This window comes from Schistocerca cancellata, chromosome 2 (assembly GCF_023864275.1).
Source record: "Schistocerca cancellata isolate TAMUIC-IGC-003103 chromosome 2, iqSchCanc2.1, whole genome shotgun sequence".
Classification (NCBI taxonomy): Eukaryota; Metazoa; Arthropoda; class Insecta; order Orthoptera; family Acrididae; genus Schistocerca; species Schistocerca cancellata.
Genome location: NC_064627.1, coordinates 201,159,110 through 201,182,761, shown reverse-complemented (window position 1 = coordinate 201,182,761; position 23,652 = coordinate 201,159,110). Strand labels below are relative to the sequence as shown.

Below are 23,652 nucleotides of genomic sequence, written 5' to 3'. Positions count from 1 at the left end.
ATGAATTACTTTTGACGAAAAGAGTATTAAGAAAAGTAACCCTAAGCAATCCGGCATTGTTAATCCAAGAGATGTATTGCCATTCATTCTAAAACAGTAGACAGAGAAAATGTTCACTCAATAGTGATCGCTACGAACTAAGTAGACAGTTTTAATCAGAGATTTAGGCATATTCACTTATAACTTACTGGGTATCCGTTCCATTTCTTTGGTAAGAATGCTGTTGACCCTGATCCTTAATGTACACATTCGCGGAACCGTCGACCGCTTCAAGATTATGGCTGGTACTTGATAATTTCGAAGACGAACTGATTGACAAGGCAGGTACTCTTGCAGCAGCTTCAAGTACTTCCGGCTGGTCTTCGATGAGCAGCAAGTTCGTATCATCTTCAGTCATACTTCTACTTGGCGTGTCACTACTAGAGGGGCAGTTGTTGGAAGAAACCTTTTCTGTTAAATTAGATTCTGCATTATCGTTCATAACGGGACACTTTCGAACGCATTTTCATAACTGACACCAAAAAGTAACAAAACATAATGTTTATTTTACCTACCACTCCTACACTACACGCTTACGACACCATCCATACATGTCGAATGACAGACATAGCGTCAAACATAACAAACAGAAGTATGCCACCAAAATATGTGGCCTTTACGGATCTACACTGTTTTACATATATTGCTTGTATCTGTGACGTTGGTACACCTGAGAAGTTTGATCGGTGCATCTCTATGGAAGTGAAAATATTTGAATAACGGATCAAGGAACTCAGTTCGGAGGCGATAGATGGCGCGGGCTGTATGACGAGAGATGCCTTCTAGATGGGCGTAGCAACCGCGCGCGAAACACAAACGTGTGATACTTCCGTACGAAGTACTAATATATTATACACACACCACAGAGGGAGAGAGAGAGACATGGAAGACAATTCTTTACTGTTATCACATTTGCCATCGAGTTCAGTTAGCATCTACCGTGTAAATTACCTGCCTTTTCGAGTACTACCGGTAACAGAAATCTGACCATTGAAAGTACTGAATGATGGTCATGTGCTTGAGGAGTGTGATTCAGCAATTAAAACTCGAAATAAGATTATATTGTCACCATAAAAATGGAGTTTCCTTCAAAGTACAAATTTTATGGCAAAGGTAAATGTTTAAATGAATTATTGTACTACTGCATATCACTCACTTAGTATGATGTGTTTACGTTTTCTGGTAACCTAAAATTGGACATCATATTCAGTTTTCATCTTCCATTTGTTCCCATCTTTCTACAATTTTCTTCACTATTTATTGTCCTAATTAATGTCTGAATTCCTTGTATGCTTGTGATTGGTGGTCTCGCTCTTTTCTTCCTTCCTGGTGGTTCACATTCCAGTCTCACCTCTGACATCCTTTTTATATGTCCATACAATGTGAGTTGTTTTTCTTCCACAAATTGGATGTACAAACTTGTGATATCTGTTTTCTTCCTGATAACTCCATTTCTGATCCTTACCTACCTGGATATCAATGCAGATCACCTCCAAAAATCTGTCTCAGTTGCCATCAATCTCTTTATTAATTGGGTTTTAACTGCCCATACATCTGATCCACATAGGCTATATTGCTTTTAATAATACTTTTGAAGATTTTTCTTTTATTTCCTTTCTAATCTGTTGATCCCATAAAATAACATTTAATGTTCCAACAATGAACTTTTCAACATTTATTCATGAACTGACTTTTCTTAAATTAAATTCCTTCTCTTGTTAACCATCTTATGTGATTTTTACTTCTAGTTATTTGTACTCATCAGTATGTGTCATAGTTCTCATCCCTTCTACCAGTGTTAAAATCTTGATTTGTTCCTCCTGTTACCACGTAATTTATTTTACCCATTTTGACCTGAAGGCCCCATTTTTATACTCTTCTATTAATATATTCAATATCTTCTTCATGTTGTGCCAAAATTAACTTGTCGTCAGCAAACTGTAGTGAATATATTGCATTATCATTTATTTGGATTCCCGTGTTATTATACGTTTTCTTTCAAGTTTCCATCGCTTTTTCTGTGTATATTTTATAAAGTATCAGTGGTAGGCTGCATCTCTGATGTATCCATTTCTAACTTCATATCCAGGTGAAAGAAAATTCAATTTTTTGTTCTTTCTGTATAGGTTCTGAACTGCTTTAGTTGTGATAACATTAATATATGATTTAGGGCCTTCCATAAACTGCATAAAGGTATATTATCGTAAGCTGTTCCTGACGCTGCTTTTGAATATTTTTCTTTTCAAGTGTTTGTAAAAAAAATATGGTCTATAGTTGGTATCTCTGCCAGCTTGTTCTTCAGGATCCATTGGCTTAAATTCTGTCTCTAAAAAATCTTTATTAGTCCTTACATAAAGTATGCTGAGTACGTTGTATTAGTCAAAGTTATTCCTCTGTAATTCTTACACTCATCTATTATTTCTTTCTTCTGAATTTTTGACATAAACCCTACTTTCCAATCTTCTGAGGATGGCTCGCCATTTAAATATTTTTCAAAAATATTTCTCAGAAGTTCACGTAATTTGTATGGCATATTTCAACATTTCAGTTGGGGTTTCTTTTGGTTGAATCTTTCACCAATGGGTGCCTTCTCGTGTGGTGGATAGGAGAATGCCCATCAGATATCGTTGGTACCAGGATAATAAAATACCTGGCGTGGACCAAAAGTAGTAGCTTCTGGTTTATAGTCGGATATTGGCTTACCAAAGACTAACGGAAGATACTCTTGTACAAAAATTACCTGATGATAAATTTTAATGGTGTAGAGGATTGGTTTACTTTCCCTCTTACAACTTTAGAAAGTTTTTGACGTAAAATTAATGATCAATGTAAGTATCTACTTCAAAGGTATGTAGATTTGTTTCTCGCATTGTCAATACAACTATCTTGCAGTGGTTATGCATAGACGAAAAGGTTCCATTCAATTAAATTACAATAACAGAAAGTAAACTCACTTCATAAAGAATAATGTGTATTCTTAACGCATTCACACTTTAGTTTTCAGTACTGGAATAGTAATTGTGAGAGTAAGTCTTCTACTTGTTATGTGTATAGTTTATCTTTTTTGTGAAGACACCACTGTTTTTCGCCTGTAATTTTGTATCTTTTGTTATGTCATATAACCCAGTTTCCATATGAAAAAATACGATTTGCATCCAAGACGGTGACTTCCAAAATGACCTCCATGTTGGTAATGCAGTCTCACAGGTTTTCTCCCTCTTTCATCTGATATTACTTGGATTTAAATTCTTTTTATGTTTTTGCTTTAGAGCGTCGGTTCCACACTTACGGAACACCGTCCATATCGATTATTCTCGTACCTTCCACAGTAGACGCAATAGCGCGACCTCATTGTATCACTTTGATGTCTTCGGTTTTAATTCTTCCTTCCACTACTATAACAGTGACTGCCCTTAATCTGTAGAAGACAAAATTATTGTTCACAGACCGAGTTGGTGATCGTGTAGTCGGTATTCTGTGACCCTGCAAATGCCTTTGATTCTGTGGATCACAAAAATCTGCTTAGCAGACGAAAGTCAACCACTTTACTTTTGATATATGTCATATACATACTGCTGTAATCCGGATGGCTACATTGTCTCTTTTGTATACCATTCAACTTTTAAGTCGACAAGAGCCTTATGTTAATGGGCAACTATGATTAATGAATGAATTAATCAATGAATTAATGGATAGAGCCCGTTGGCGGCCACGAGATAGAATTGCACAAGTGATGCATTCGTGAGGCAACTGTTGAAGTAGAGACGAATGAACAAATGTCACAAATTAACGGGTACCATCAGCACTACTTGCGAAGGAATAAAACCCTTGCGAGCTTTTACGATAGGTGCTGTCTACTTTAGGTATTAGTGTGTGCCATGGTGTTAAATTGCCTGCTTGGTGGCTTTCCGTTGTAAATACAGTATTTAGAATCTCAGATTAATTGGAAATTACTTTTAGTCACTGATCGTCGGCCGTTGTCACGTAGCAGCACAGAGTTGCAGAAGCAGCGTCTCTATCACAGAGCACTGTCCAAATTCACAGGATTAAAGGAAAGTGCACCGGCAAGCGTCGAGGGACTGTAGAGGGTGTCTTGAGCAACAGTCATTTCCTTTCCTGCTTCACTCGCAAATGGAATGAGGCAAAAACAACTGTCTATATGCTTCCATACGAGCCCTTATTTATCTTATCTTGTTTTAACGGTCATAGGCAACGTCTTTTCCACGTTGGCAACACCGGTTCATTGACCTATTCATAATAACAAAAGGTTATTTGCCATAAAACAATTATGTATTTTGCTCTAGTGATATATAAGTAAATTTCTGTGCCCAAATGTAGTATGTTTCGTTGTCCAATTAGTAGTTACATGTATTTTTCATCCTATGTATCCTGTGGCTCATCAATAAATATGTAAAATTGTTTCGTTCACTAAATGTAGCGTAGTAGTATATGTCATATCACTACCCACATGTATATTTTCTCTTTGCCACATGTCACGGACATGCCTCGGTAATGCAGGTTCTGTGATCCTGCAGCATAGATAAGAAACCTAAAAACATTACATTCAGACTGCAACAAATCGAGCAATGAAACTATTTATCGAAAGGCATGAATATATTGTGTAAAAACCAGACGAAGGACAATCAACGAATAATAGTCTTCGATTTTGACAAAAGACAGTACAAGAAAACAAACTAAAGGAACAGCGATACAATGTTTACCTCTTTTTAAATTAAAGATATAGCAGAAAATTACATGTACATATCTGTATTTGTTAAAATATGCAAATAAAAGTTTATATAATTTATGAAAAAAAAGATGACCGAAGTTAAGCAACGCTGACCCGTGCTAGTACTTGGACGGGTGTACGTCCGGAAAAACCTGGGTCCTGTTGGTTTGCAGGAGAAGCAAGTCGCCGAATTGGCGTCTAATTGAAAGACTTAGACCAGGCCGTGGTGCTACACAACTTTTTTTTCGTGGTCATTACGCTAGATGTGCGAGGTGCTTTTTTTAAAATGCAAGTACAATTTTGAAATATGGCCGTTGGAGCTTTGCGTTCGCAATGCTGCTCATGCTCCAGAAGTACGTTTAACTGTTGGCGCTTCACAATCGTGATTATGGGAGCTTTCGTTTGTGTAAATCCTTATTTATAAGTGTTTAAAATGCCTCAGCAGATAGTAAAACTAGCGCTGTTATTTGTTTCTTAAATGCAAAAGACGTGACAGTTGCTGAAATTCATCGTCAGTAGTAGAGTGTATGGAGGAAACGCTATGAGCGCTGAAAGGCAGAAGCTATCGTCACCCGACGCTAGTAAGCGACGTCAAAATGACATGTCTTCCTTAAAACTCGATGAGAGCGCGAAACTCGATATCAATCGCCAAATGAAAAACTCTGGAGACGCCATTCACCTACTTCGTTGTTTTTGCATTAGACTCTGCGTGTTACATTGAGTATGACATTCCAAGGCATCGGCGCATTGAAAATTTGTGACAAACTCATCACTGTTGGAATGATTTGTTATTAAATGCCACTTAATTACATATTGGTGTTGCAAAGCTTTCAGAACATCGTAAAATGAAAGATGTCAGAGTTGCATGAATTCACAGCAGTGTAATGAGTACAGCCATGGAGTTATAGAGAAGAAGGAATCAGGTTTGCATCCCACCGCACTTAACCTTCGTGTTTGTAAAAGCCTCTGGGATTTTCTTATTAATTGAATAAAAGCATGTTCTGCAATATTCGATATCATTTACATGTAAGAGCACTGTCTCTCTCTCTCTCTTTCGGGAGTGACTTTGTTCGATTTTATTACTTCATTCTGATAAAAAAAAGCAAAGATTAAATTGCTGCAAGTCAATTCTGTATTCTTACTTGCCACAAGTATTTGGCTGTTTATTTCCGAATATGTCACTGTTTCCGAGGGTGTTGTTAGGCAGGAACTGGTATTTATATTCTTCGTTGTCACAAATATTTGGCTGCTTGTTTCACAATACGTCGCGATTTCCGAACTTAAGAGCACAGCTCTCCGCGAGTGAAACGAGCGCTGAATAGCAGTCGACAAATGTGCTACGTCATTTTGATGTCACTTTCCAGCAAGACTGGTGTGCTTGTAGCTTCGGACGAAAAGGTGCGTTCCTGGGTACAAACATTTTTCCATGTAGGCACTGACCGACTTGTCTCACATTAGGATAAATGTATTAACTGTTATGGCGATTACTTTTGAAGTAATAAACAGTTTACTTACTTTTTTCCGTTTGTCTCGCTTTGATTTGGCTACCCCTTATACAATAGGTCTGTTAGCTCACCACATACGTGCAGAAAAGTTCTCTTGAAATTAAGTGCCACTCATTAACACATGCGGAAGTTTCAGCATTTTTCTGCGAACCTCAGAAGATGCTGCTGCTTTTTACGTTAATTGCACACTGCGGTGACAAAAGTCACAGGATACCTCTTAATGTCGTGTTGGACCTCCTTTTGCCCAACGAAGTGCAGCAACACGGCAAGGATTCAACAAGTTGTTGGAAGTCCCAGACAGAAATATTGAGCCATTCTGCCTGTATAGCCGACCATAACTGTGGAAGTGTTGCCAGTACTGAAATTTGTGCTCGAACTGACCTCTCGATTATGTCCCCTAAATGTTCGATGGGACTCATGCCGGGCGTTCTGGGTGGCGAAATCATGCGCTCGAGCTGTCCACGGTATTCTCCAAAACAATCGAGAATAACCGTGGCCCCGTGACAATTCCATCTTTGTTTGGGAAAATGAAGTCCATGAATGGCTGCAAATGATCTCCAGGTAGCCGAGCATAACCATTTCCAGTCAATAATCGATTCAGCTGGACCAGAGAACCCAGTCCTTTCCATGTAGAAGCACCCCACACAATTTTGGAGCCACAACAGCTTGCACAGTGTCTTGTTGACAACCCGGGTCCATGGCTTCGTGGAGTCTGCGACCACTCGAACCCTACCCCAGCTCTTACCAATTGAAATCGGGACTCATGTGACCAGGTCATGGTTTTTTAGTCCTCTAGGGTGCAACTGATGTGGTCACGAGCCCAGGAGAGGCGCTGCAGGCGATGTCGTGCTGTTAGCAAAGGCACTCGCGTCGATCGTCTGCTGCCACAGCGCGTTAACCTCAAATTTCATTGCACTGCCTAACGGATACATTCGTCGTACGTCTTACATTCATTTCTGCGATTATTTCACGCAGTGCTGGTTGTCTGTTAGCACTGACAACTCTACGCGAACGCCGCTTCTGTCGGTCGTTAAGTGAAGGCCGTCGGCCACTACGTTAGCGTGTTGAGAGATAATAGCAGAAATTTGGTATTCTTAGCACACTCTTGACACTGTGGATATAGGAATATTGAATTCCCTAACGATTTACGAAATGGAATGTCCCAAGCATCTAGCTCCAACTACTACTCCGTGCTCAAAGTTTGTTGTTCCCGTTGTGCGGTAATAATCACGTCGCAAACCTTTTCACATGTATCGCAAATTACAGCTTCGCCAATGCGTTGTCCTTTTATACATTGTGTACGTGATACTATAGCCATCTGTATATTTGCATATCGCTATCCCGTGACTTTTGTCACTTCAGTGTAATTTGACTGGTGTAACAAACGTCTCTAGTTTCTGATGAATGTAATGATAGGCAAGCCGCTTAACACTAAAGCAGGAAGGGCTGCCTATCGTGACAGGAGCCACGCACAGACAAATGGATAGGTGCGTATCGCCGCCTACTTACTACGTATAAAACCGGCCTCCTTGGCCGTGGTCTCTAAACGTCAGGGGAGTGACGTCAGAGGTAGAAAGCTCGAATGCTGGTGGTGCAGGAAATGTTCACAAACAGTATTTAATTGGTAAGGGCACGTCTACAAAGTCATGACGATTTCCGTTGGACTACCGATGCGAGTTTCCAGTGTTATCGATACCGTCACGACTGAAAGTGAGTTCACCAGTAAAAAGTATTAATGAGCTTACTTCGTGATTTGCCATAAACCAACGACAAAATTCCAATCGACTATCCATATCTCTTTCTCGAAGGTGTTGAACCAGCGATAAGTGAGAAGTATAGAGGCCGCGTATACGTAATGTCCGCCACATTCTTGCACGTTGAACAGCGATACGAGATGCATTCGTGTGCTTGTTGCAGTCTTATGTTATCGCAGATGTGTAACGTCTGCATCATCCACTCTTCCGTTTTGTTAATAAAAACCTTCTTTCCTTGCTTCAATATATTTTATGTTTTCCTGATGCGTTTTGCCTTTTGCTTTAATTTAGCTGCACTGTAATCTAGAGTAATACAGTTTCGTGTTGACATGCAAGGTCTGTGGACTATAAAACAGTTCATGTCTTGTATTTTACGTAAATAAGTGATTACTTACAGTCATTCGCGTTTTTGGCTGGGATTTGTGTTTCCTCTCATCAGGTCACATGGTGGAGGTCGCACTATAACTTCGCTTACGAAATATAACACGTTTTCATGTTACGATCTCGTTTCTTCAGAACTGTGATTTTGTTCGGGGTAACTGCTGTGGAACACTGTCACTAGTTGTAGATATTTCACCGAAATCCGTGATTTAAAGTCGTAACAACTGTTTTTTGACTGTATGTCTCTTCCTGTTTGGTTTGTTTACGTAAATGTTGCCAACCTAACGAACTATATGCTGAAAACTAATGTCTGTTCATTTCTGTTCTCTTTATATCTGTGTGTGCGTTTGTAAGAGAGAGAGTATAAAAAAGTAAAAAAGGCGCCACATACACACACACACACACACACACACACACACACACACACACACACACACAGGTATAAAGAGAACAGAAATCAACAAACATTAGTTTTCAGCACATACTTCGTTAGGTTGGTAACATGTATATAAACAAACCAAACCGGAAGAGACATAAATGAACACACAGTAGTCACGACTTTAAACTACAGTTTTCGGTGAAATATCTACACCTAGTGACAAAAGGCTAATAGTGCTCCACAGCAGTTGGCGCAAACAGTATGAAAATTGTGAAGAAACGGGTTCGTAACATGAAACGTGCTTATGTTTAGTAAGTGAAGTTATAGAGCGACGCCGGCAACGGTGGCCGAGCGGTTCTAGGCGCTCAGTCCGGAACCGCGCGACTGCTGCGGTCGCAGGTTCGAATCCTGCCGCGGGCATGGATGTGTGTGATGTCCTTAGGTTAGTTAGGTTTAAGTAGTTCTAAGTTCTAGGAGACTAATGACCACAGATGTTAAGTCCCATAGTGCTCAGAGCCATTTGAACCATGTATAGTGCGACATCCAGCATGTGACCTGATGAGAGGAAACGTACATCCCAGCCAAACTTTGGGAGTACTCAAGAATGGTCCGCACAAGTGTTCTGTACGCGACCTCCTTTGTAGATGATCTACACGTTCCTAGAATTCTCGCAAGAAACGAAGTCGACCGTCTGCCTTCCCTACAACCGACCTTAAGTGCTCGTTCTGTTTCGTGTTGCTTTGCGACCTCACGCCCCGATATTTAATCGACGTGTCTGTCTCAAGCGGCACACCACTAATGCTCTATTATCCGAACATTACAATATTTCTTCCTGTTTTTCTTCATTAACTTACATTTTTCACATTTAAAGCAAGCTACCATTCCTCACGTCAAGAACAAATTCCATCCAAGTCATTCCGTATCCTCATACAGTCACTCAACGACGATATTTTCCCGTAGACTACACCGGCATCACAAACAGACGCAGAGCACCCTACCTCTCAGATTGTTTATGTATATAGAGAACAATGACGTTCCTGTAACACTTCCACAGGACACTCCTTACGATACCTTTGTGTGCGACGAGTACTCCCCGTGCACAACAAACGTATTGCGCTCTTTTACATAAAAGATCTTCGAGGCACTCACATATCTGATAACCTATTGAGTACGCCCGGACCTTCGTCAACAGCCTACCCCTCTCGAATAGTATCAAGGAGGCCTCTGGGACTAACCTCCATATGTGACTGATTGAACACCATCAACAGTGTCGCATTCCTTGTCTACAAGTAAGACAGCAGAGAAGTTTTCGAATTTAGTCGAGCACACTGGCCTAAAGCTTGGCGATCAAGAACTTCATGTCACAACATCTCCTTCCCTTACCGGCCAAATGTTGGCGATGAAAATTTCTTGCACCACCAAGATTCAAACCAGCTACCTCCGATTCGAGCATCACCCTACAGTCGTTCGCTAGATATCTCGGCCACTGAGACGGGTTTCATAGTAAGTGTTGACGGTGCACACCGATCCAGTTGTTTGCCTACCATCGCAGGCATCCCTTTCTGCTTCGGTGTTAAGCGGTTTGCCTATACATTACAGTCACCAGTAACTAAAGATGTTTCTTGCACCGATCAAATTAAAAGTAGTCACATCTTCTGAGGTTCAACGAAAACTGTTGAAACTTGGACAGGTGTTAATGCAAAATCTTTATATATTTCCTCACGCTGTTCAAGTATCATTTGCAATTAAACGACGATTTGTGAATGATCGACATTGTTTCACAACGTTATAAATAAATTAAGACAGTAAACTAGCTCAACATACAAGAGTTACCCCCAAACCCATTACGAGTTCAGCATTACATATGCGATATTACTATTGTTGCCGTCACGTTAATCAAAATAAATACGTTATATAGAAACATAAGAGTGAAAATTAATTTCGTTAGCACCATCGACTCCAGCAGAAGAATTGTCCAACATATCTAATGTATACCTACACTGATGATTAAAGCTTACAATACTACATCACAGAACATCCAATGTAACATATTCGTTACACGTGAAAATGCTGGAATTTCAATAGCGATTGAATAACGCGTGGCTTAATAGAGTTTGGACCAATGCGACAAATCTTTAAAGCAATAAAAATATAAGTCACCGAAATGGTAATAACTGACATTTATATGAGCCAAAGTAACGAAACTGCGAAAGAAGAAAATATGTACACATTTACTCATTCCTCGAAAAGTAAGTATTTAGTGATTATTCACAAAGAAGTAGTAGAGTATATACTTTGAGATTTTTACGCAAAGCATATACACAAAGTAACATGTAATTATATCGATTTAAACTATGAGTGCCACTACGAGGGTAATCCCAAAAGTAAGGTCTCCTATTTTTTTATAAGTACATAGACCTGTTTATTTCTACAATGGTTTACATCGGTTTATAACTTGAACATTTAGCTACTTTTCGACATAACCACAATTTCTGTCGATGCATTTTTGTAGACGCTGTGGCAGTTTTTGTATGCCTATGTCATACCAGCTCGCCGCCATGTTGTTCAGAAAGTTATGAACCTCTTCTTTCACCTCGTAGTCGGAGCTGAATCGCTGGGACCACAATTAACGCTGACAGGTACTGTGAGACTGAAAAAACTCAAACGGGCAATTCAGAACTGGAGAAGAGGAATGTTGAGCAATGGCGTACACATTCTCCATGACAACACTCGCCCACACGTCGCTCGGCAAACCGTTGCTCTCATTCAGCAGTTTCAGTGGGACACAGTCACCCACCCACCCACCCTATAGTCCTGACCTGGCGCCCAGTGACTATCACCTGTTACCTAGGTTAAAAGAACATTTGGCCGGAAAGCGATTCATCTCCGACGACGAGGTGAAAGGCGAGGTTCATAACTTTCTGAACAGCATGGCGGCGATCTGGTATGACATGGGCATACAAAAACCGCCACAGCGTCTACAAAAATGCATCGACAGAAATGGTGATTATGTCGAAAAATAGCTAAATGTTCAAGCTGTAAACTGATGTAAACCATTGTAGAAATAAACAGGTCTATGTACTTATAAAAAATAGGAGACCTTACTTTTGGGATTACCTTCGCAGTATACGATTACTTATCAATTTGCATCGCATACGAGCATATCGACAACGAATACATTCGAAATCGATGGTATCTTCCGAAATTTTTCTCTACGTCGTACTGTGTTACCGTTAGGCTCTTTGTACACATGTATAATGCGAATGCTAGATGTGAGTAAACAGTCAAGTTAATTGAAGCATTAATTAGGAAATATCATCAATAACACAGTTTAGTTAGAACTGCCCATTATGAAAGTAGCTCGAAATACATACATCATACTCTTTCAGGGGCAGTAGTGTGGACCAAACCAAGAAAAAAAGTCCAGTAAACATGGGCTCTGAAATGCATACCTGAGGAGTTACGAGCACTTATTCATTTTCGCTATCGTGAAACACATCTCCACTATCGAACAAGTAGTGCTCATAGCTCTTAAGGTATGTAGTTTAGAGACCATGTTTATTACACTTTTTTCATGTTTGCGTCCATACTACCACCTCTGAAATTTGCGTACCTTACAAACTTAGCAACAAAAGTACCGGATCATTTATTCCACTTTCAGAGGTATCAGAACGATATTCGTTTGTAACTTTCGACTCGTTCGTTTCCGGACGAGGGTCTCTTACCTCAAATTGATACATTTATCCTTCTCCATCGTCCCTGACAGTTGTAACGTCATCACGGAATCACCCTATATATACACATATAACAGGCCACGGCGCCTACATCTTCGACGTTCTGATCCGCCATTGAATTACGTTTCCGGACGCGGGTACCTGTCCTCATTTTGTTCCTCAAGATACCGTCTACAGCCTCTCGAAGCTTGTCATTGTAATTTTGAAACATCCTCTATATCTGTGGCGTTCCAGACAGTGTAAAACACGGAGAAGAAATTCTCTTTTCTGATGACAGCAACTTCATAGTCAGTGATAGAACTTCTATTACAGAAAGCAAATGAAACCCTCACGGTTGTTTATGGTTGGGCAGTATGTAATAAATTTACGATGAACATAAAGAAAACAAACAGTACTCACATTAAGCATAGATGATAAATCTGTAGATTGTGCAACAAACATTAAATTTTTAGGAATAATCACTGATTCTCAGATAACTTGGAACGAACATACAAAGTTACTGGTAAAACAATGTCATCAGCATGTTACGTTCTTAGGATGTTAGTATCAGTTTGTAGCAGCATACGCCTTGTGACGACATACTATGTCAACCTACACTTAATTCTTAGCCATGGGATTTTTTCTGGGGATCGAAGGCACAGAATATGGACACAGTTTCTAAGCTGCAGAACGGAGGCTTCAGAATAATAATGGGCAGCAGCAGTCGGGCTCACTGTAAAGAACTATTTAGAAAACTCGCCATCCTTACTTACTTCACCAAGTGAATACATTTACCAATATGTGGAGCATATCAGGGAAAACGGCACTAAATACTTCATAACAGCTCTATGCATAATCATGCAACGAGAGCCAGTTTGGAATTACATTTACCCAGCAGAAACAAACAAAAAACACAAAACCTCATTTTTGTCAGGGGATAAAATTGCATAATATATTGCCAAAGGAAATGACAAAGATTACTGAAATACATCTGTTTAAAAAGATAGCTAAAACATTCTTCATAGGCAGTACATACAATTAAAGATTAATTACTTAGGGTAGTGGGTACTAACGAAAGGGGTTTAATGAAAAGGGGCAACTACAAAACATTGTCGCCTTCCGGTACTTGATTGTGGTTAACTGATTTCTCAGGAAAGTCGCGTGTCAAGATGTAAAACGCGTGATAGTAATGTCTGTTGACAAGTGTTTTACGTGGACTGAGGACCACTGAACGTAGCAGGAGTGGATTTTTGAGTGGGTGCAAGGGGCACAGTGCACCTTCAAAGTCCAGGAGACACCACTGGGTGTTCTTAGAGTGTGTATGTGGCAATGAAGTGCGGAACTATGTTTTTTATTACAAGGTTATGAGGCAGAGCAGCGGTTAAGACACTAACCTCATGTTTGGGAGGGTGGAGTTGTTTTGACCGGCCATCCTTAATTGAGTTTTCCGTGGTTTTCCTACATCTCTAGGGTTAATGCCAGGATGGTTCCTTAACCACGCCCACGGCCGAACACTTGTCCTATCCTCGTAGACTACCTCTCCTATCCTCATAAAGTACGTTATTTTGGCCTATTGATTTGGACTGTACTACCTTCGCAAATCTTATATTATTGTGAGATGACCCTTGAATGAATAAAGATAAATAAAAAAACACGACTCAAAACCGTTAACAACGAAACTTGCTCACAGTATATGGTGAACAACAGAAACTGTCTTGAGGAGCCCCCACAATGTGCGTTTTATACCTTGTAGTTTTATCTGTAGTAGTTACATAGGTTCTCTATCGAAATATACCGGCCCCTCTCTCCCCTTCACGGAAGCACACCAAATAAACAATCAGACACTGGCTAGAGACATCGCGCTAATACCATATAAAACCATTTCCGTCCTAGAGGAAGAAACCCCACAAGTTTCTTCAGTGATGTCATATCCAGTGAAACCCTTTCACTGGTGATGAGATTCCCCAGAGTTACTGAACTGTGGGTTCGCTGGTTTATACGTACCACCCACCGTCCCAAATAGTCACAGTAATTAAGATCACGCGATTTGCGGGCCAGATGAAATGCAACAGCAAAATACGCACACGACCGTTTGTTGATCAGAAGTTTAGGATGTCAAGCGTGACATTAGTGGAGAGAAACTCTGTCCCAACGATCATTCTCCTTGTTTAATAGTAAATGAACGGAAAGTGCCGTCAACCTACCGTTACTCGAGGGTATGTAGGGCCTGCGTGTAGGACGAAGCGAAAGGATTAGATGGCACGCCTAACGAGGTCGCAATGGCCGCTTTTCCGATGTGGGCCACCGCTTCACCTAGTTTATTTACAGCGGCCTGCCCCATCTCTTAAATAGGGGCCAGCGCCTGATGGGCATCTCGTCTGCACACTTGTCTTCCTAGTTTAGTGCCTTTGGTTTCGTAATACTAAGTTAAATACTCTGCTCTGTAAGCTTTAAAACAGGAAGTTTTGTTTTCGTCAACGAGAAAGTAAGCGATATGTTTGCTTCTTTATTCTTTCAGACTGACCATAGGCATACTTACCGAGTCCGAGCAATCGTTGGACAATGCGTTGTTATCAGTGTGGTTGTTTCTTCGTTGGAGCGCGTCTACGTTTTGAGGTATATTTACAAGGGACATAAAAATTGCATATTGCCGTCAAAATGGTCCGAGAATGTTGTTCGGCAACATCGCGGACACATGAATTGCAGCCACATATGTAACAACACTGACGGGCGCTTTTACCCGGTAATGTTTACGGCAACACATTTTAAGGCCACGAGTGTTCACACGAGCCACATCATGGACGAATGCGAGATAGTGGAAGCGAGTGCTGTTCTCCTGCATTTGCATTCCTCTGCTATTTCCATGAATTAGTTACGAGACCAAGATACAGAAACACCGTCGGCTTTGTGTGGTTGTATTAAGACAACGTCGAAATTCGTAAATAAATTTTGTGGGACTTCGTATATTACTAATCGATCAGGTAGGTTCTTGTTTGTGAACACTGAAACTGCCATCGGTCGAGAAAGCCGGCCGATCGTCCACAATTCCACACAAGCGTCAGGGCAGCACTATTTGTAAAAATAACTTCAATTTTCAGAAAAATGTGTGACTCAAGGTCCTTAGACTACTGGAATGAAAGTCGAGATTATTTTACTCTGGTATTATTAAGATGGTATTATTAAGGTGCGACATCATATGGAGAGAGAATCAGGATGGGATACAGAATTATGAATCATCATCTTATATTTATTATATTAAAAACAATCTAGGCTCGGCTATGAACGTTATATAATAGTTTCTTTCGGTTATTGCTACTCTTTGATGCATTACGATATTATCTTCGGCACTTTGCCGATATCATAAACACTTTCCATCTTTAATTTTATACATAAAACTTAAAGAAAAGAAGAGCTTAAAATACCAAAACAGTCAACTACAGTACAAGGAGCTCCAGAGAGTGTACAACTGCGAAGAACACAAACCATCAACCGAAGACGCTTGAGTGAACGATCGGTGTGCATTATCCTAGAGTTTCCATTTGTTTACTGCCAACTCCAGCAAGTGGACGGCTTACGTTAGTGCTACACTACTCGCCATTAAAATTGCTACTCCACGAAGATGACGTGCTACAGACGCGAAATTTAATCGACAGGAAGAAGATGCTGTGATATGCAAATGATAAGCTTTTCAGAGCAATCACACAAGGTTGACGCCGGTGGCGACACCTACAACGTGCTGACATGACGAACGTTTCCAACCGATTTCTCATACACAAACAGCAGTTGACCGGTGTTGCCTGGTGAAATGTTGTTGTGATGCCGCGTGTAAGGAGGAGAAATGTGTACCATCACGTTTCCGACTTTGGTAAAGGTCGGATTGTAGCCTATCGCAATTGCGGTTTATCATATCGCGACATTGCTGCTCGCGTTGGTCGAGATCCAATGACTGTTAGCAGAGTATGGAATCGGTGGGTTCAGGAGGGTAATGCGGAACGCCGTGCTGGATCCCAACGGCCTCGTATCACTAGCAGTCGAGATGACAGGCATCTTACCCACATCGCTGTAACGGATAGTGCAGCCGCGTCTCCATCCCTGAGTCAACAGATGGGGACGTCTGCAACACAACAACCGTCTGCACGAACAGTTTGACGACGTTTGCAGCAGCATGCACTATCAGCTCGGAGACCATGGCTGCTATTACCCTTGACGCTGCATCACAGTCAGGAGCGCCTGCGATGGTGTACTCAACGACGAGTTTGGGTGCACGAATGGCAAAACGTCATTTTTTCGGATGAATCCAGGTTGTGTTTACAGCATCATGATGGTCGCATCCGTGTTCGGCGACACCGCGGCGAACGCATATTGGAAGAGTGTATTCGTCATCGCCATACTGGCGTATCACCCGGTGTGATGGTATGGGACGCCATTGGTTACACGTCTCGGTCACCTCTTGTTCGCACTGCCCGCACTTTGAACAGTGGACGTTACATTTCAGATGTGATACGACCCGTGGCTCTACCCTTCATTCGATCCTTGCGAAACCCTACATTTCAGCAGGGTAATGCACGACCGCATGTTGCAGGTCCTGCACGGACCTTTCTGGATACATAAAATGTTCGGCTGCTGCCCTGGCCAGCACATTCTCCAGATCTCTCACCAATTGAAAACGTCTGGTCAATGGTGGCCGAGCAAATGGCTCGTTACAGTACGCCAGTGACTACTCTTGATGAAGTGTGGTATCGTGTTGAAGCTGCATGGGCAGCTGTAGCTGTACACGCCATCCAAGCTCTGTTTGACTCAATGCCCAGGCGTATCAAGGACGTTATTACGGCCAGATGTGATTGTTCTGGGTACTGATTTCTCAGGATCTATGCACCCAAATTGCGTGAAAATGTAATCACATGTCAGTTCTAGTATAATATATTTGTCCAATGAATACCGTTTATCATCTGCATTTCTTCTTGGTGTAGCAATTTTACTGGCCCTTAGTGTAGTACAACAGTGTCAAAGTTATTTTTGTGTTAGGTTTTTAACAACGTCACATTTACGTGCATGGTACACAGTGATACATTGTTGAACAGATCTTGGGGAGTGGAAGTGACTTACTTTCCTCGCGAAAACTGGGCTCGAGTCCCAGTGTGGCACAATTTTTATCTTCGAGCGCCACATACTTAAAAAACAGAATTATCATTTTTAAATTGTGGTACGTCTTTTTATCTTCGCAACAGTAGCCAGATGACCCTCTGTCAGCGGTGGTCACGAGCAGTGTCACATCAGCAGGAAAGGCCGGCGCTGTGACGTAGCTATGATGTAGGCGCTTGGCGTCCCCGCGGTGGACTGGCGACACAGTGGAATGGGGTCACGAACCTTCCAGGTCCGTAATGCGGCACAAGGCCACGGTCAGCGAACTCTCCAGATATCCCTCTCAGCTATTCTACAGCGACCTCGCAGCTGTTTTTCTGCGTCACCGGTGGTTCCAGTACCGTCCACAACAGATGCACTGCCTGTTTCCGCGTTTGTGTCATAAACACTTTGATGGACACAACACTTCCGTCAGAGCACTGAATAACATTCAGACCCGCGCAGCACAAATTTTCTTGTTAAATTAATAACTCTGCAGATGCACCCTCACTGAAATTAGATAAATCACTGTACACGAAATTCTGTACTGCACAAGGACTGACCACACCGACGTCGACACTGACGGAAGTGGAAAGTGTTACACAATGAAGCTGATATTTGTCAGTCTTTCGGTATATGTCCATCATATAACGAGTGTTAAAAATTAAACTTTCATCTTGGGGACTTTCTTGCCACGCCTGAATGACATGTTCTGTTAGTTCATGAGCCGCGCGGGATTAGCCGAGCGGTCTCAGGCGCTGCAGTCATGGACTGTGCGGCTGGTCCCGGCGGAGGTTCGAGTCGTCCCTCGGGCATGGTATGTGTGTTTGTCCTTAGGATAATTTAGGTTAAGTAGTGTGTAAGCTTAGGGACTGAAGACCTTAGCAGTTAAGTCCCATAAGATTTCACACACATTTGAACATTGTGTTAGTTCATGAAGCTTGTAGCTGGAGGCGGGTAAGAAAGTGTACATCTTTCCATAGCATCGAAGACAAGCTCTTTACTAGACAAATCTGGGGACGGGCACGATAGTAACGATCCCAGCATTTTTCAAGGCGTCTGCGGTACGAACTGCCATGAACGGTCTTGCACTATTCTGCTGAAATACGCTATTTGGTTCCTTTGGTCATAACGGGTACGACTACAGGGTCCACCATTTCTGTCACATACTGGCAAGCTTTCAGCCACCCTTAAACAATTTACCAAATGTCCTTTTGTCATAAAAACAACTCCTCACATAGTGACTGCAGGAGCTGGAGAGGTATGGGTTTCGAGAATTGTTACTTTCCGTGGCTTTTCGCCATGTCATCTATGGACACATTGGTGTCAGTCTGATTGACACAAACAGAATCTGAACTCACCGCTGATCACCACACAATGTCACTCAATCTCTCAGTTGACTCTTGTGCTACAAAATCCAACTCTCTTATTGCTTGTGATATGGTGTTAGTGGTAAAATGCGCATGGTAACTCGAGATATCAACTCAGCTTCTAGTAATCTGTTCTTGTCGTTTTGTGGTGATACTCTGCCTGTAATATCCACCAGTATTTCAGCTGTTGTCATCCATCTATTCGTCAAGAGCCAGCTGAACAATCTTACGATCTTCTCGTACAGTTCTGGAAATATTCATGCCTACTATTCTTTCCATACTGTTGTCCTGAGTCCACTCGCCACACTCGTTTTGTGGTCATTGCACTACAACCAAATGCTGTGCAGCCTGTCAGTGTGTTCGAAGTGCCAGACATGAAGATAAGTTGTACATGCATGTCCTGTGAGCATGCTGCACTGCATCCTCAACCTGAATGGTTCCAGTTACGCTTCTGTTAATCGTCTCTTTCATTTCCTCACAATATATTTTACCTTTTTATGTCTTGTATTAATATTTTTGAGATTCTGTAGTAACTAGTTTCAAGATATACTGATATACAGTGATCAGCCAGAACATTATATCCCACCTACCTAATAGGCGGTATGTCCAGCTTTTGGCACTGATACAAGGAATACGATATGTCGTGGCGTGAAACCAGTGAGCCCTTGGTAGGTCGCTGGAGGGAGTCGGCACCTTATGTGCGCATTCAAGTCATCTAATTCCTGTAAATTCCGGGGAGAAGGGCGATCAGCTGTGACGCCACCTTCAGTCACATCCCAGATGTGTTCGAGCGGGTTCAGATCTGGCGAGTTGGTGGGCCAGGACATTAGTGGGAACTCGCCACTGTGTTCCTCGAACCATTACATCACACTCTTGGCGCATTATCGTGCTGAAAAATGACACTGCCATCGGGAAACATGATCGTCATGAAGGGGTGCACGTGGTCTGCCATCAGTGTATGACACTCCTTGGCCATCATGGTGTCTTGCACGAGCTCCACTGGACACATGGATGCCCACGTGCATGTTCCCCAGAGCTTAATGGAACCGCCACCAGAGACGACGGATTCACGCCCTCCCGTTGGCATGATGAAAAAGGTATCGGGATTCATCAGACCATGCAACGCTCTGCCACTAGGCCAACATCAAGTGACGCTGATCATGTTCCCATTTCCGTCGTAGCTGCCGATGTCGTGATGTTAACATTGGCACCTGAATGGGTCGTCAGCCGCAGAGGTCCATCGTTAGGAGTGTTCGATGATCTGTGTGTTAACTCACACACTTGTACTCTACCCAGCATTAAAGTGTGATGTTAGTTCCGCCACTGTTCGCCGCCTGTCCTGTTTTACCAGTCTGCTAGCCAACGACGTCCGACATCCATACGCGGTTTCACGTTGGTTTCACCGTTTGTTGAAGACACTCAAATGAGCCTTTGAAGCCAGCAAGCCCAGGCTGGAATGTTTGTTCAAACTTTAGTAAGGGTTTCTCTGGTTGGCTCATAGTAATTATTTCGGTAGCAGGGGTGAGTTCCTGCACGTGCATATGCTGTACGGTCATGCATTTTGTTTGGTCAAGGCTGAAAATCTGTCCAGTAGTGGGAGAGATTTTCAGCCTTCTTCCCCACACCACAGCAGAAGTAGACCTTACTGGTGAACCACAACAAACTCAGCAAAAGTAGGAAAATGTTAAATTTGTTTAATAAACTATCATTGGTCACAATTCACAAGGTCTGCTGCAGTTAGCTGGTGAGATTCCGATGCTGACAGAACCAGCAAAGTTCCATAGAAACAAGTTAGAACAAACCTACTTCATGGACATTGGAGAAGACTTTTGAACCAGGACTTGTGGTAATACGCTGGTCTTATAGCTGCAGGGCAAGATTTCTCTGACTTATAGCACAATACAGAGGCCAAGCTGAGAATTTTCAGCCACCACTGCAGCGATCTTCTACCCCTGCATGTCTTAGGAATGGTAAGCATGTGCCGTTGTTTCAGCCATCGGGATGAGTGCAAAGTCAGTTAATTTGCATCAGGGTTTGTGTCCTGCTAAATGTATGTCCCTGTGGGACACCAGTATACTCCCTGACGCTAGGGCCCATCCTCATCTTTCCACCAAGAGGGGAGAAATGGTGACGCACCTGTCGCCCAACTTATCTGAGCATAGGCTCCTCAAATTTGCTAAATTGCCTGTCATAAAGTGGCTGTTTTTTATCTATGTCGGCAGTGGCTACTGCGTCCAGCAGCAGTATTAGCTGGGCGTAAGGAAAAATGGGTTCCTACAAAAGTACAATTCCTTCACCTCCAAATACAGCATGCAGAACTATGTCGTAACCAACACAGAGTCTAATCTCTGTCAATCCTCCATATTGTTCATTGGATTTGTAACTGAGTCTCCTTAAAATGAGTGAGTGCCATAATGTGAATGCGGATCGTACGAGGATGAGTCAAATGAAAACCTTAAATTTGTAATAATAAATCGAAATTTCGCACCGTTATCCGGTAAGTTGGTAAGCGTGCTACAAACAGCATGCCGAATGGCCTGTAGGTGGCAGCATAGTGCAGATGCACACATACCGTCGTAGTATCAGTATAAAGATGGCCGCCCACTTGCGACTTGCACCAGGGAAGAACAGCGTTCTGTTATTCCGTTTTTGCGTAGTGAATGTGTGAAACCTATTGAAATTCATCGACGAATGAAGGTTCAGTACGGTGATGCATGTTTGCCACAGCAGCAAGTCTACGAATGGAGTAGGAAGTTCGCAAATGGTGTGACTTCAGTGGAAGGCACAACGAGTTGTGACTCCACGGAACATTGCAGCAGTTGAAGCCATAGTGAAGGAAAACCGCCGAGTGATACTGAATGACATTGCAGCATGTTTACAGATTAGTAATGGGTCAGTACACCACATTGTGCATGATGTGCTCCAGTTTCACAAAGTGTCTGCAAGATGGATGCCACGGCAGCTGACTCCTGAAATGAGAGAACGACGTGTTGATGCTTGTGAAGAACTTCTTCAGCGCTTTCAACGAGAAGGTGTTGGCATCCTTGCAAGAATCGTTACTGGCGTAACCTGGGTTCACTTCCACCATCCGGAAACGAAGAGAGCGAGGGAGGAATGGCGCCACTCCTCATCACCAAAACCAAAGAAGTTTCGAACAGAACCATCAGCAGGGAAAGTTATGCTGACTCTCTTTTGGGACGAAAAGGGCGTCATTTTGGAGAATTACATGCCTAGTGGCACCACTGTCACCAGTGCATCATACACAGATCTCCTAAAAAATTATCTGCGGCCTGCGATCAAATCAAAGCGACGTGGATTGCTGATAGCAGGTGTCCTGTTGCAACATGACAATGCAAGGCCCCACACTGCCCGTACAACAGTTGCAACAATCACAGACCTGCATTTTGAGTGTCTTCCTCATCCACCATGCTCACCAGACCTTGCCCCAAGTGATTTCCATATGTTTGGACTACTCAAAGACGCAATGGGAGGAAAGAAGTTCCGTTCTGATGAAGAGGTACGCCACACAGTGCATGAGTGGTTGCGCGGACTACCAAAAGAATAATTTTCTGTAGGAATTTATTCACTTTTTAAGCTCTGGAAGACTTGCATTGAGTGTAGAAAGATTATGTTGAAAAGTGATACAGCTTTGTACCACTTCTGCACAATAAATAATATTTTTAAAAAATATTAAAGTTCTCATTTGACTCACCCTCGTAATTGATCAGTTGGGTGGAAGGGAGGCGAACCCAAAGGACTAGCCGTCTTTCAAACTGAATGACTATGTATAATGTGCATCACTCATATGAAACTTGTGGTAGCACTGAGTCACTGAACTGATACCGTATTTCGTCCGACCGAATTTAAGACTCTTAAAATGATCTTTCAGCTAGTTAATTATTTGTTGCATACTGGATTTAGGTGCAAAAAATGAGGAGAGTGCCTCATTGCACTGCTTGGTTCTGCAATAAGATAAATTAATAAAAGATGGAAGCGATTCTCCTTGATACACAATACAGGTCAGAACACTGTGGCAGAAGCAACGAAAAAAACGTGCCAAATGTAAAAGAATGAAAAATCCCGGAGACAGGTTCGTGCCAGATGCTTTTACCAGTTTCTGCAAATATTAACAAAGAAACTCTGTCTCGAAATATAACAGGAAATCCAAAGAGATTCTGGTCAATAACTTAACTGCACGATATCAATGGTAATGTTACTGATAATAGTGCCACTGGAGTGGAGTTACTAAAACGGTTTTCTGAAATTACTTCACGAAAGAAGACGAATTAAATATTCCAGACTTCGGATCAAAATCAGCTGCCAACATGAGTAGATATTGTGGGTGTAGCGAAGCAGCTTAAATTACTTAATAAAGGCCGTCCTTCAGGTTCAGATCGTGCACAATTAGCTTGCTTCCAGAGTATGCTGATATAATAGCTCTATACTTAGCAATCATGTACAACCGCTCGCTCGACGAAAGATCCATAACTAGAGACAGGAAAGTACCACAGGTTACACCACCACTCAAGAACGGGAACTGGAGTAATTTGCTCAACTGCTGACTCGTATCACTGAAGTCGATTTTCGGTAGAATTTTGGAACGTATACTGTATTCAGATATTATAAAATACCTCGGAGAAAACGGTCCATTGACACATAGT

The 23,652-nt window shown here is 42.0% G+C and overlaps 1 protein-coding gene across 2 annotated transcripts in view; it reads right to left on the bottom strand.

Moving 5' to 3' along the window:
* The window catches only part of LOC126161523 (zinc transporter 2), a 145,821-nt gene extending 145,129 nt beyond the window's left edge, over nt 1-692 (bottom strand). The window contains exons 1-2 of one of the 2 annotated variants that reach the window (XM_049917434.1): nt 555-692; nt 189-450 (exon numbers count right to left, since the gene is read on the bottom strand). In XM_049917434.1, coding sequence (XP_049773391.1) covers nt 189-397 — 209 coding nt within the window. In that variant the 5' untranslated portion in view covers nt 398-450; nt 555-692. Of the gene's footprint in view, nt 1-188 lie in introns of both variants that reach the window. The other variant, XM_049917433.1, reaches the window with a different exon arrangement.
* Nucleotides 693-23,652: the final 22,960 nt, after the last annotated feature.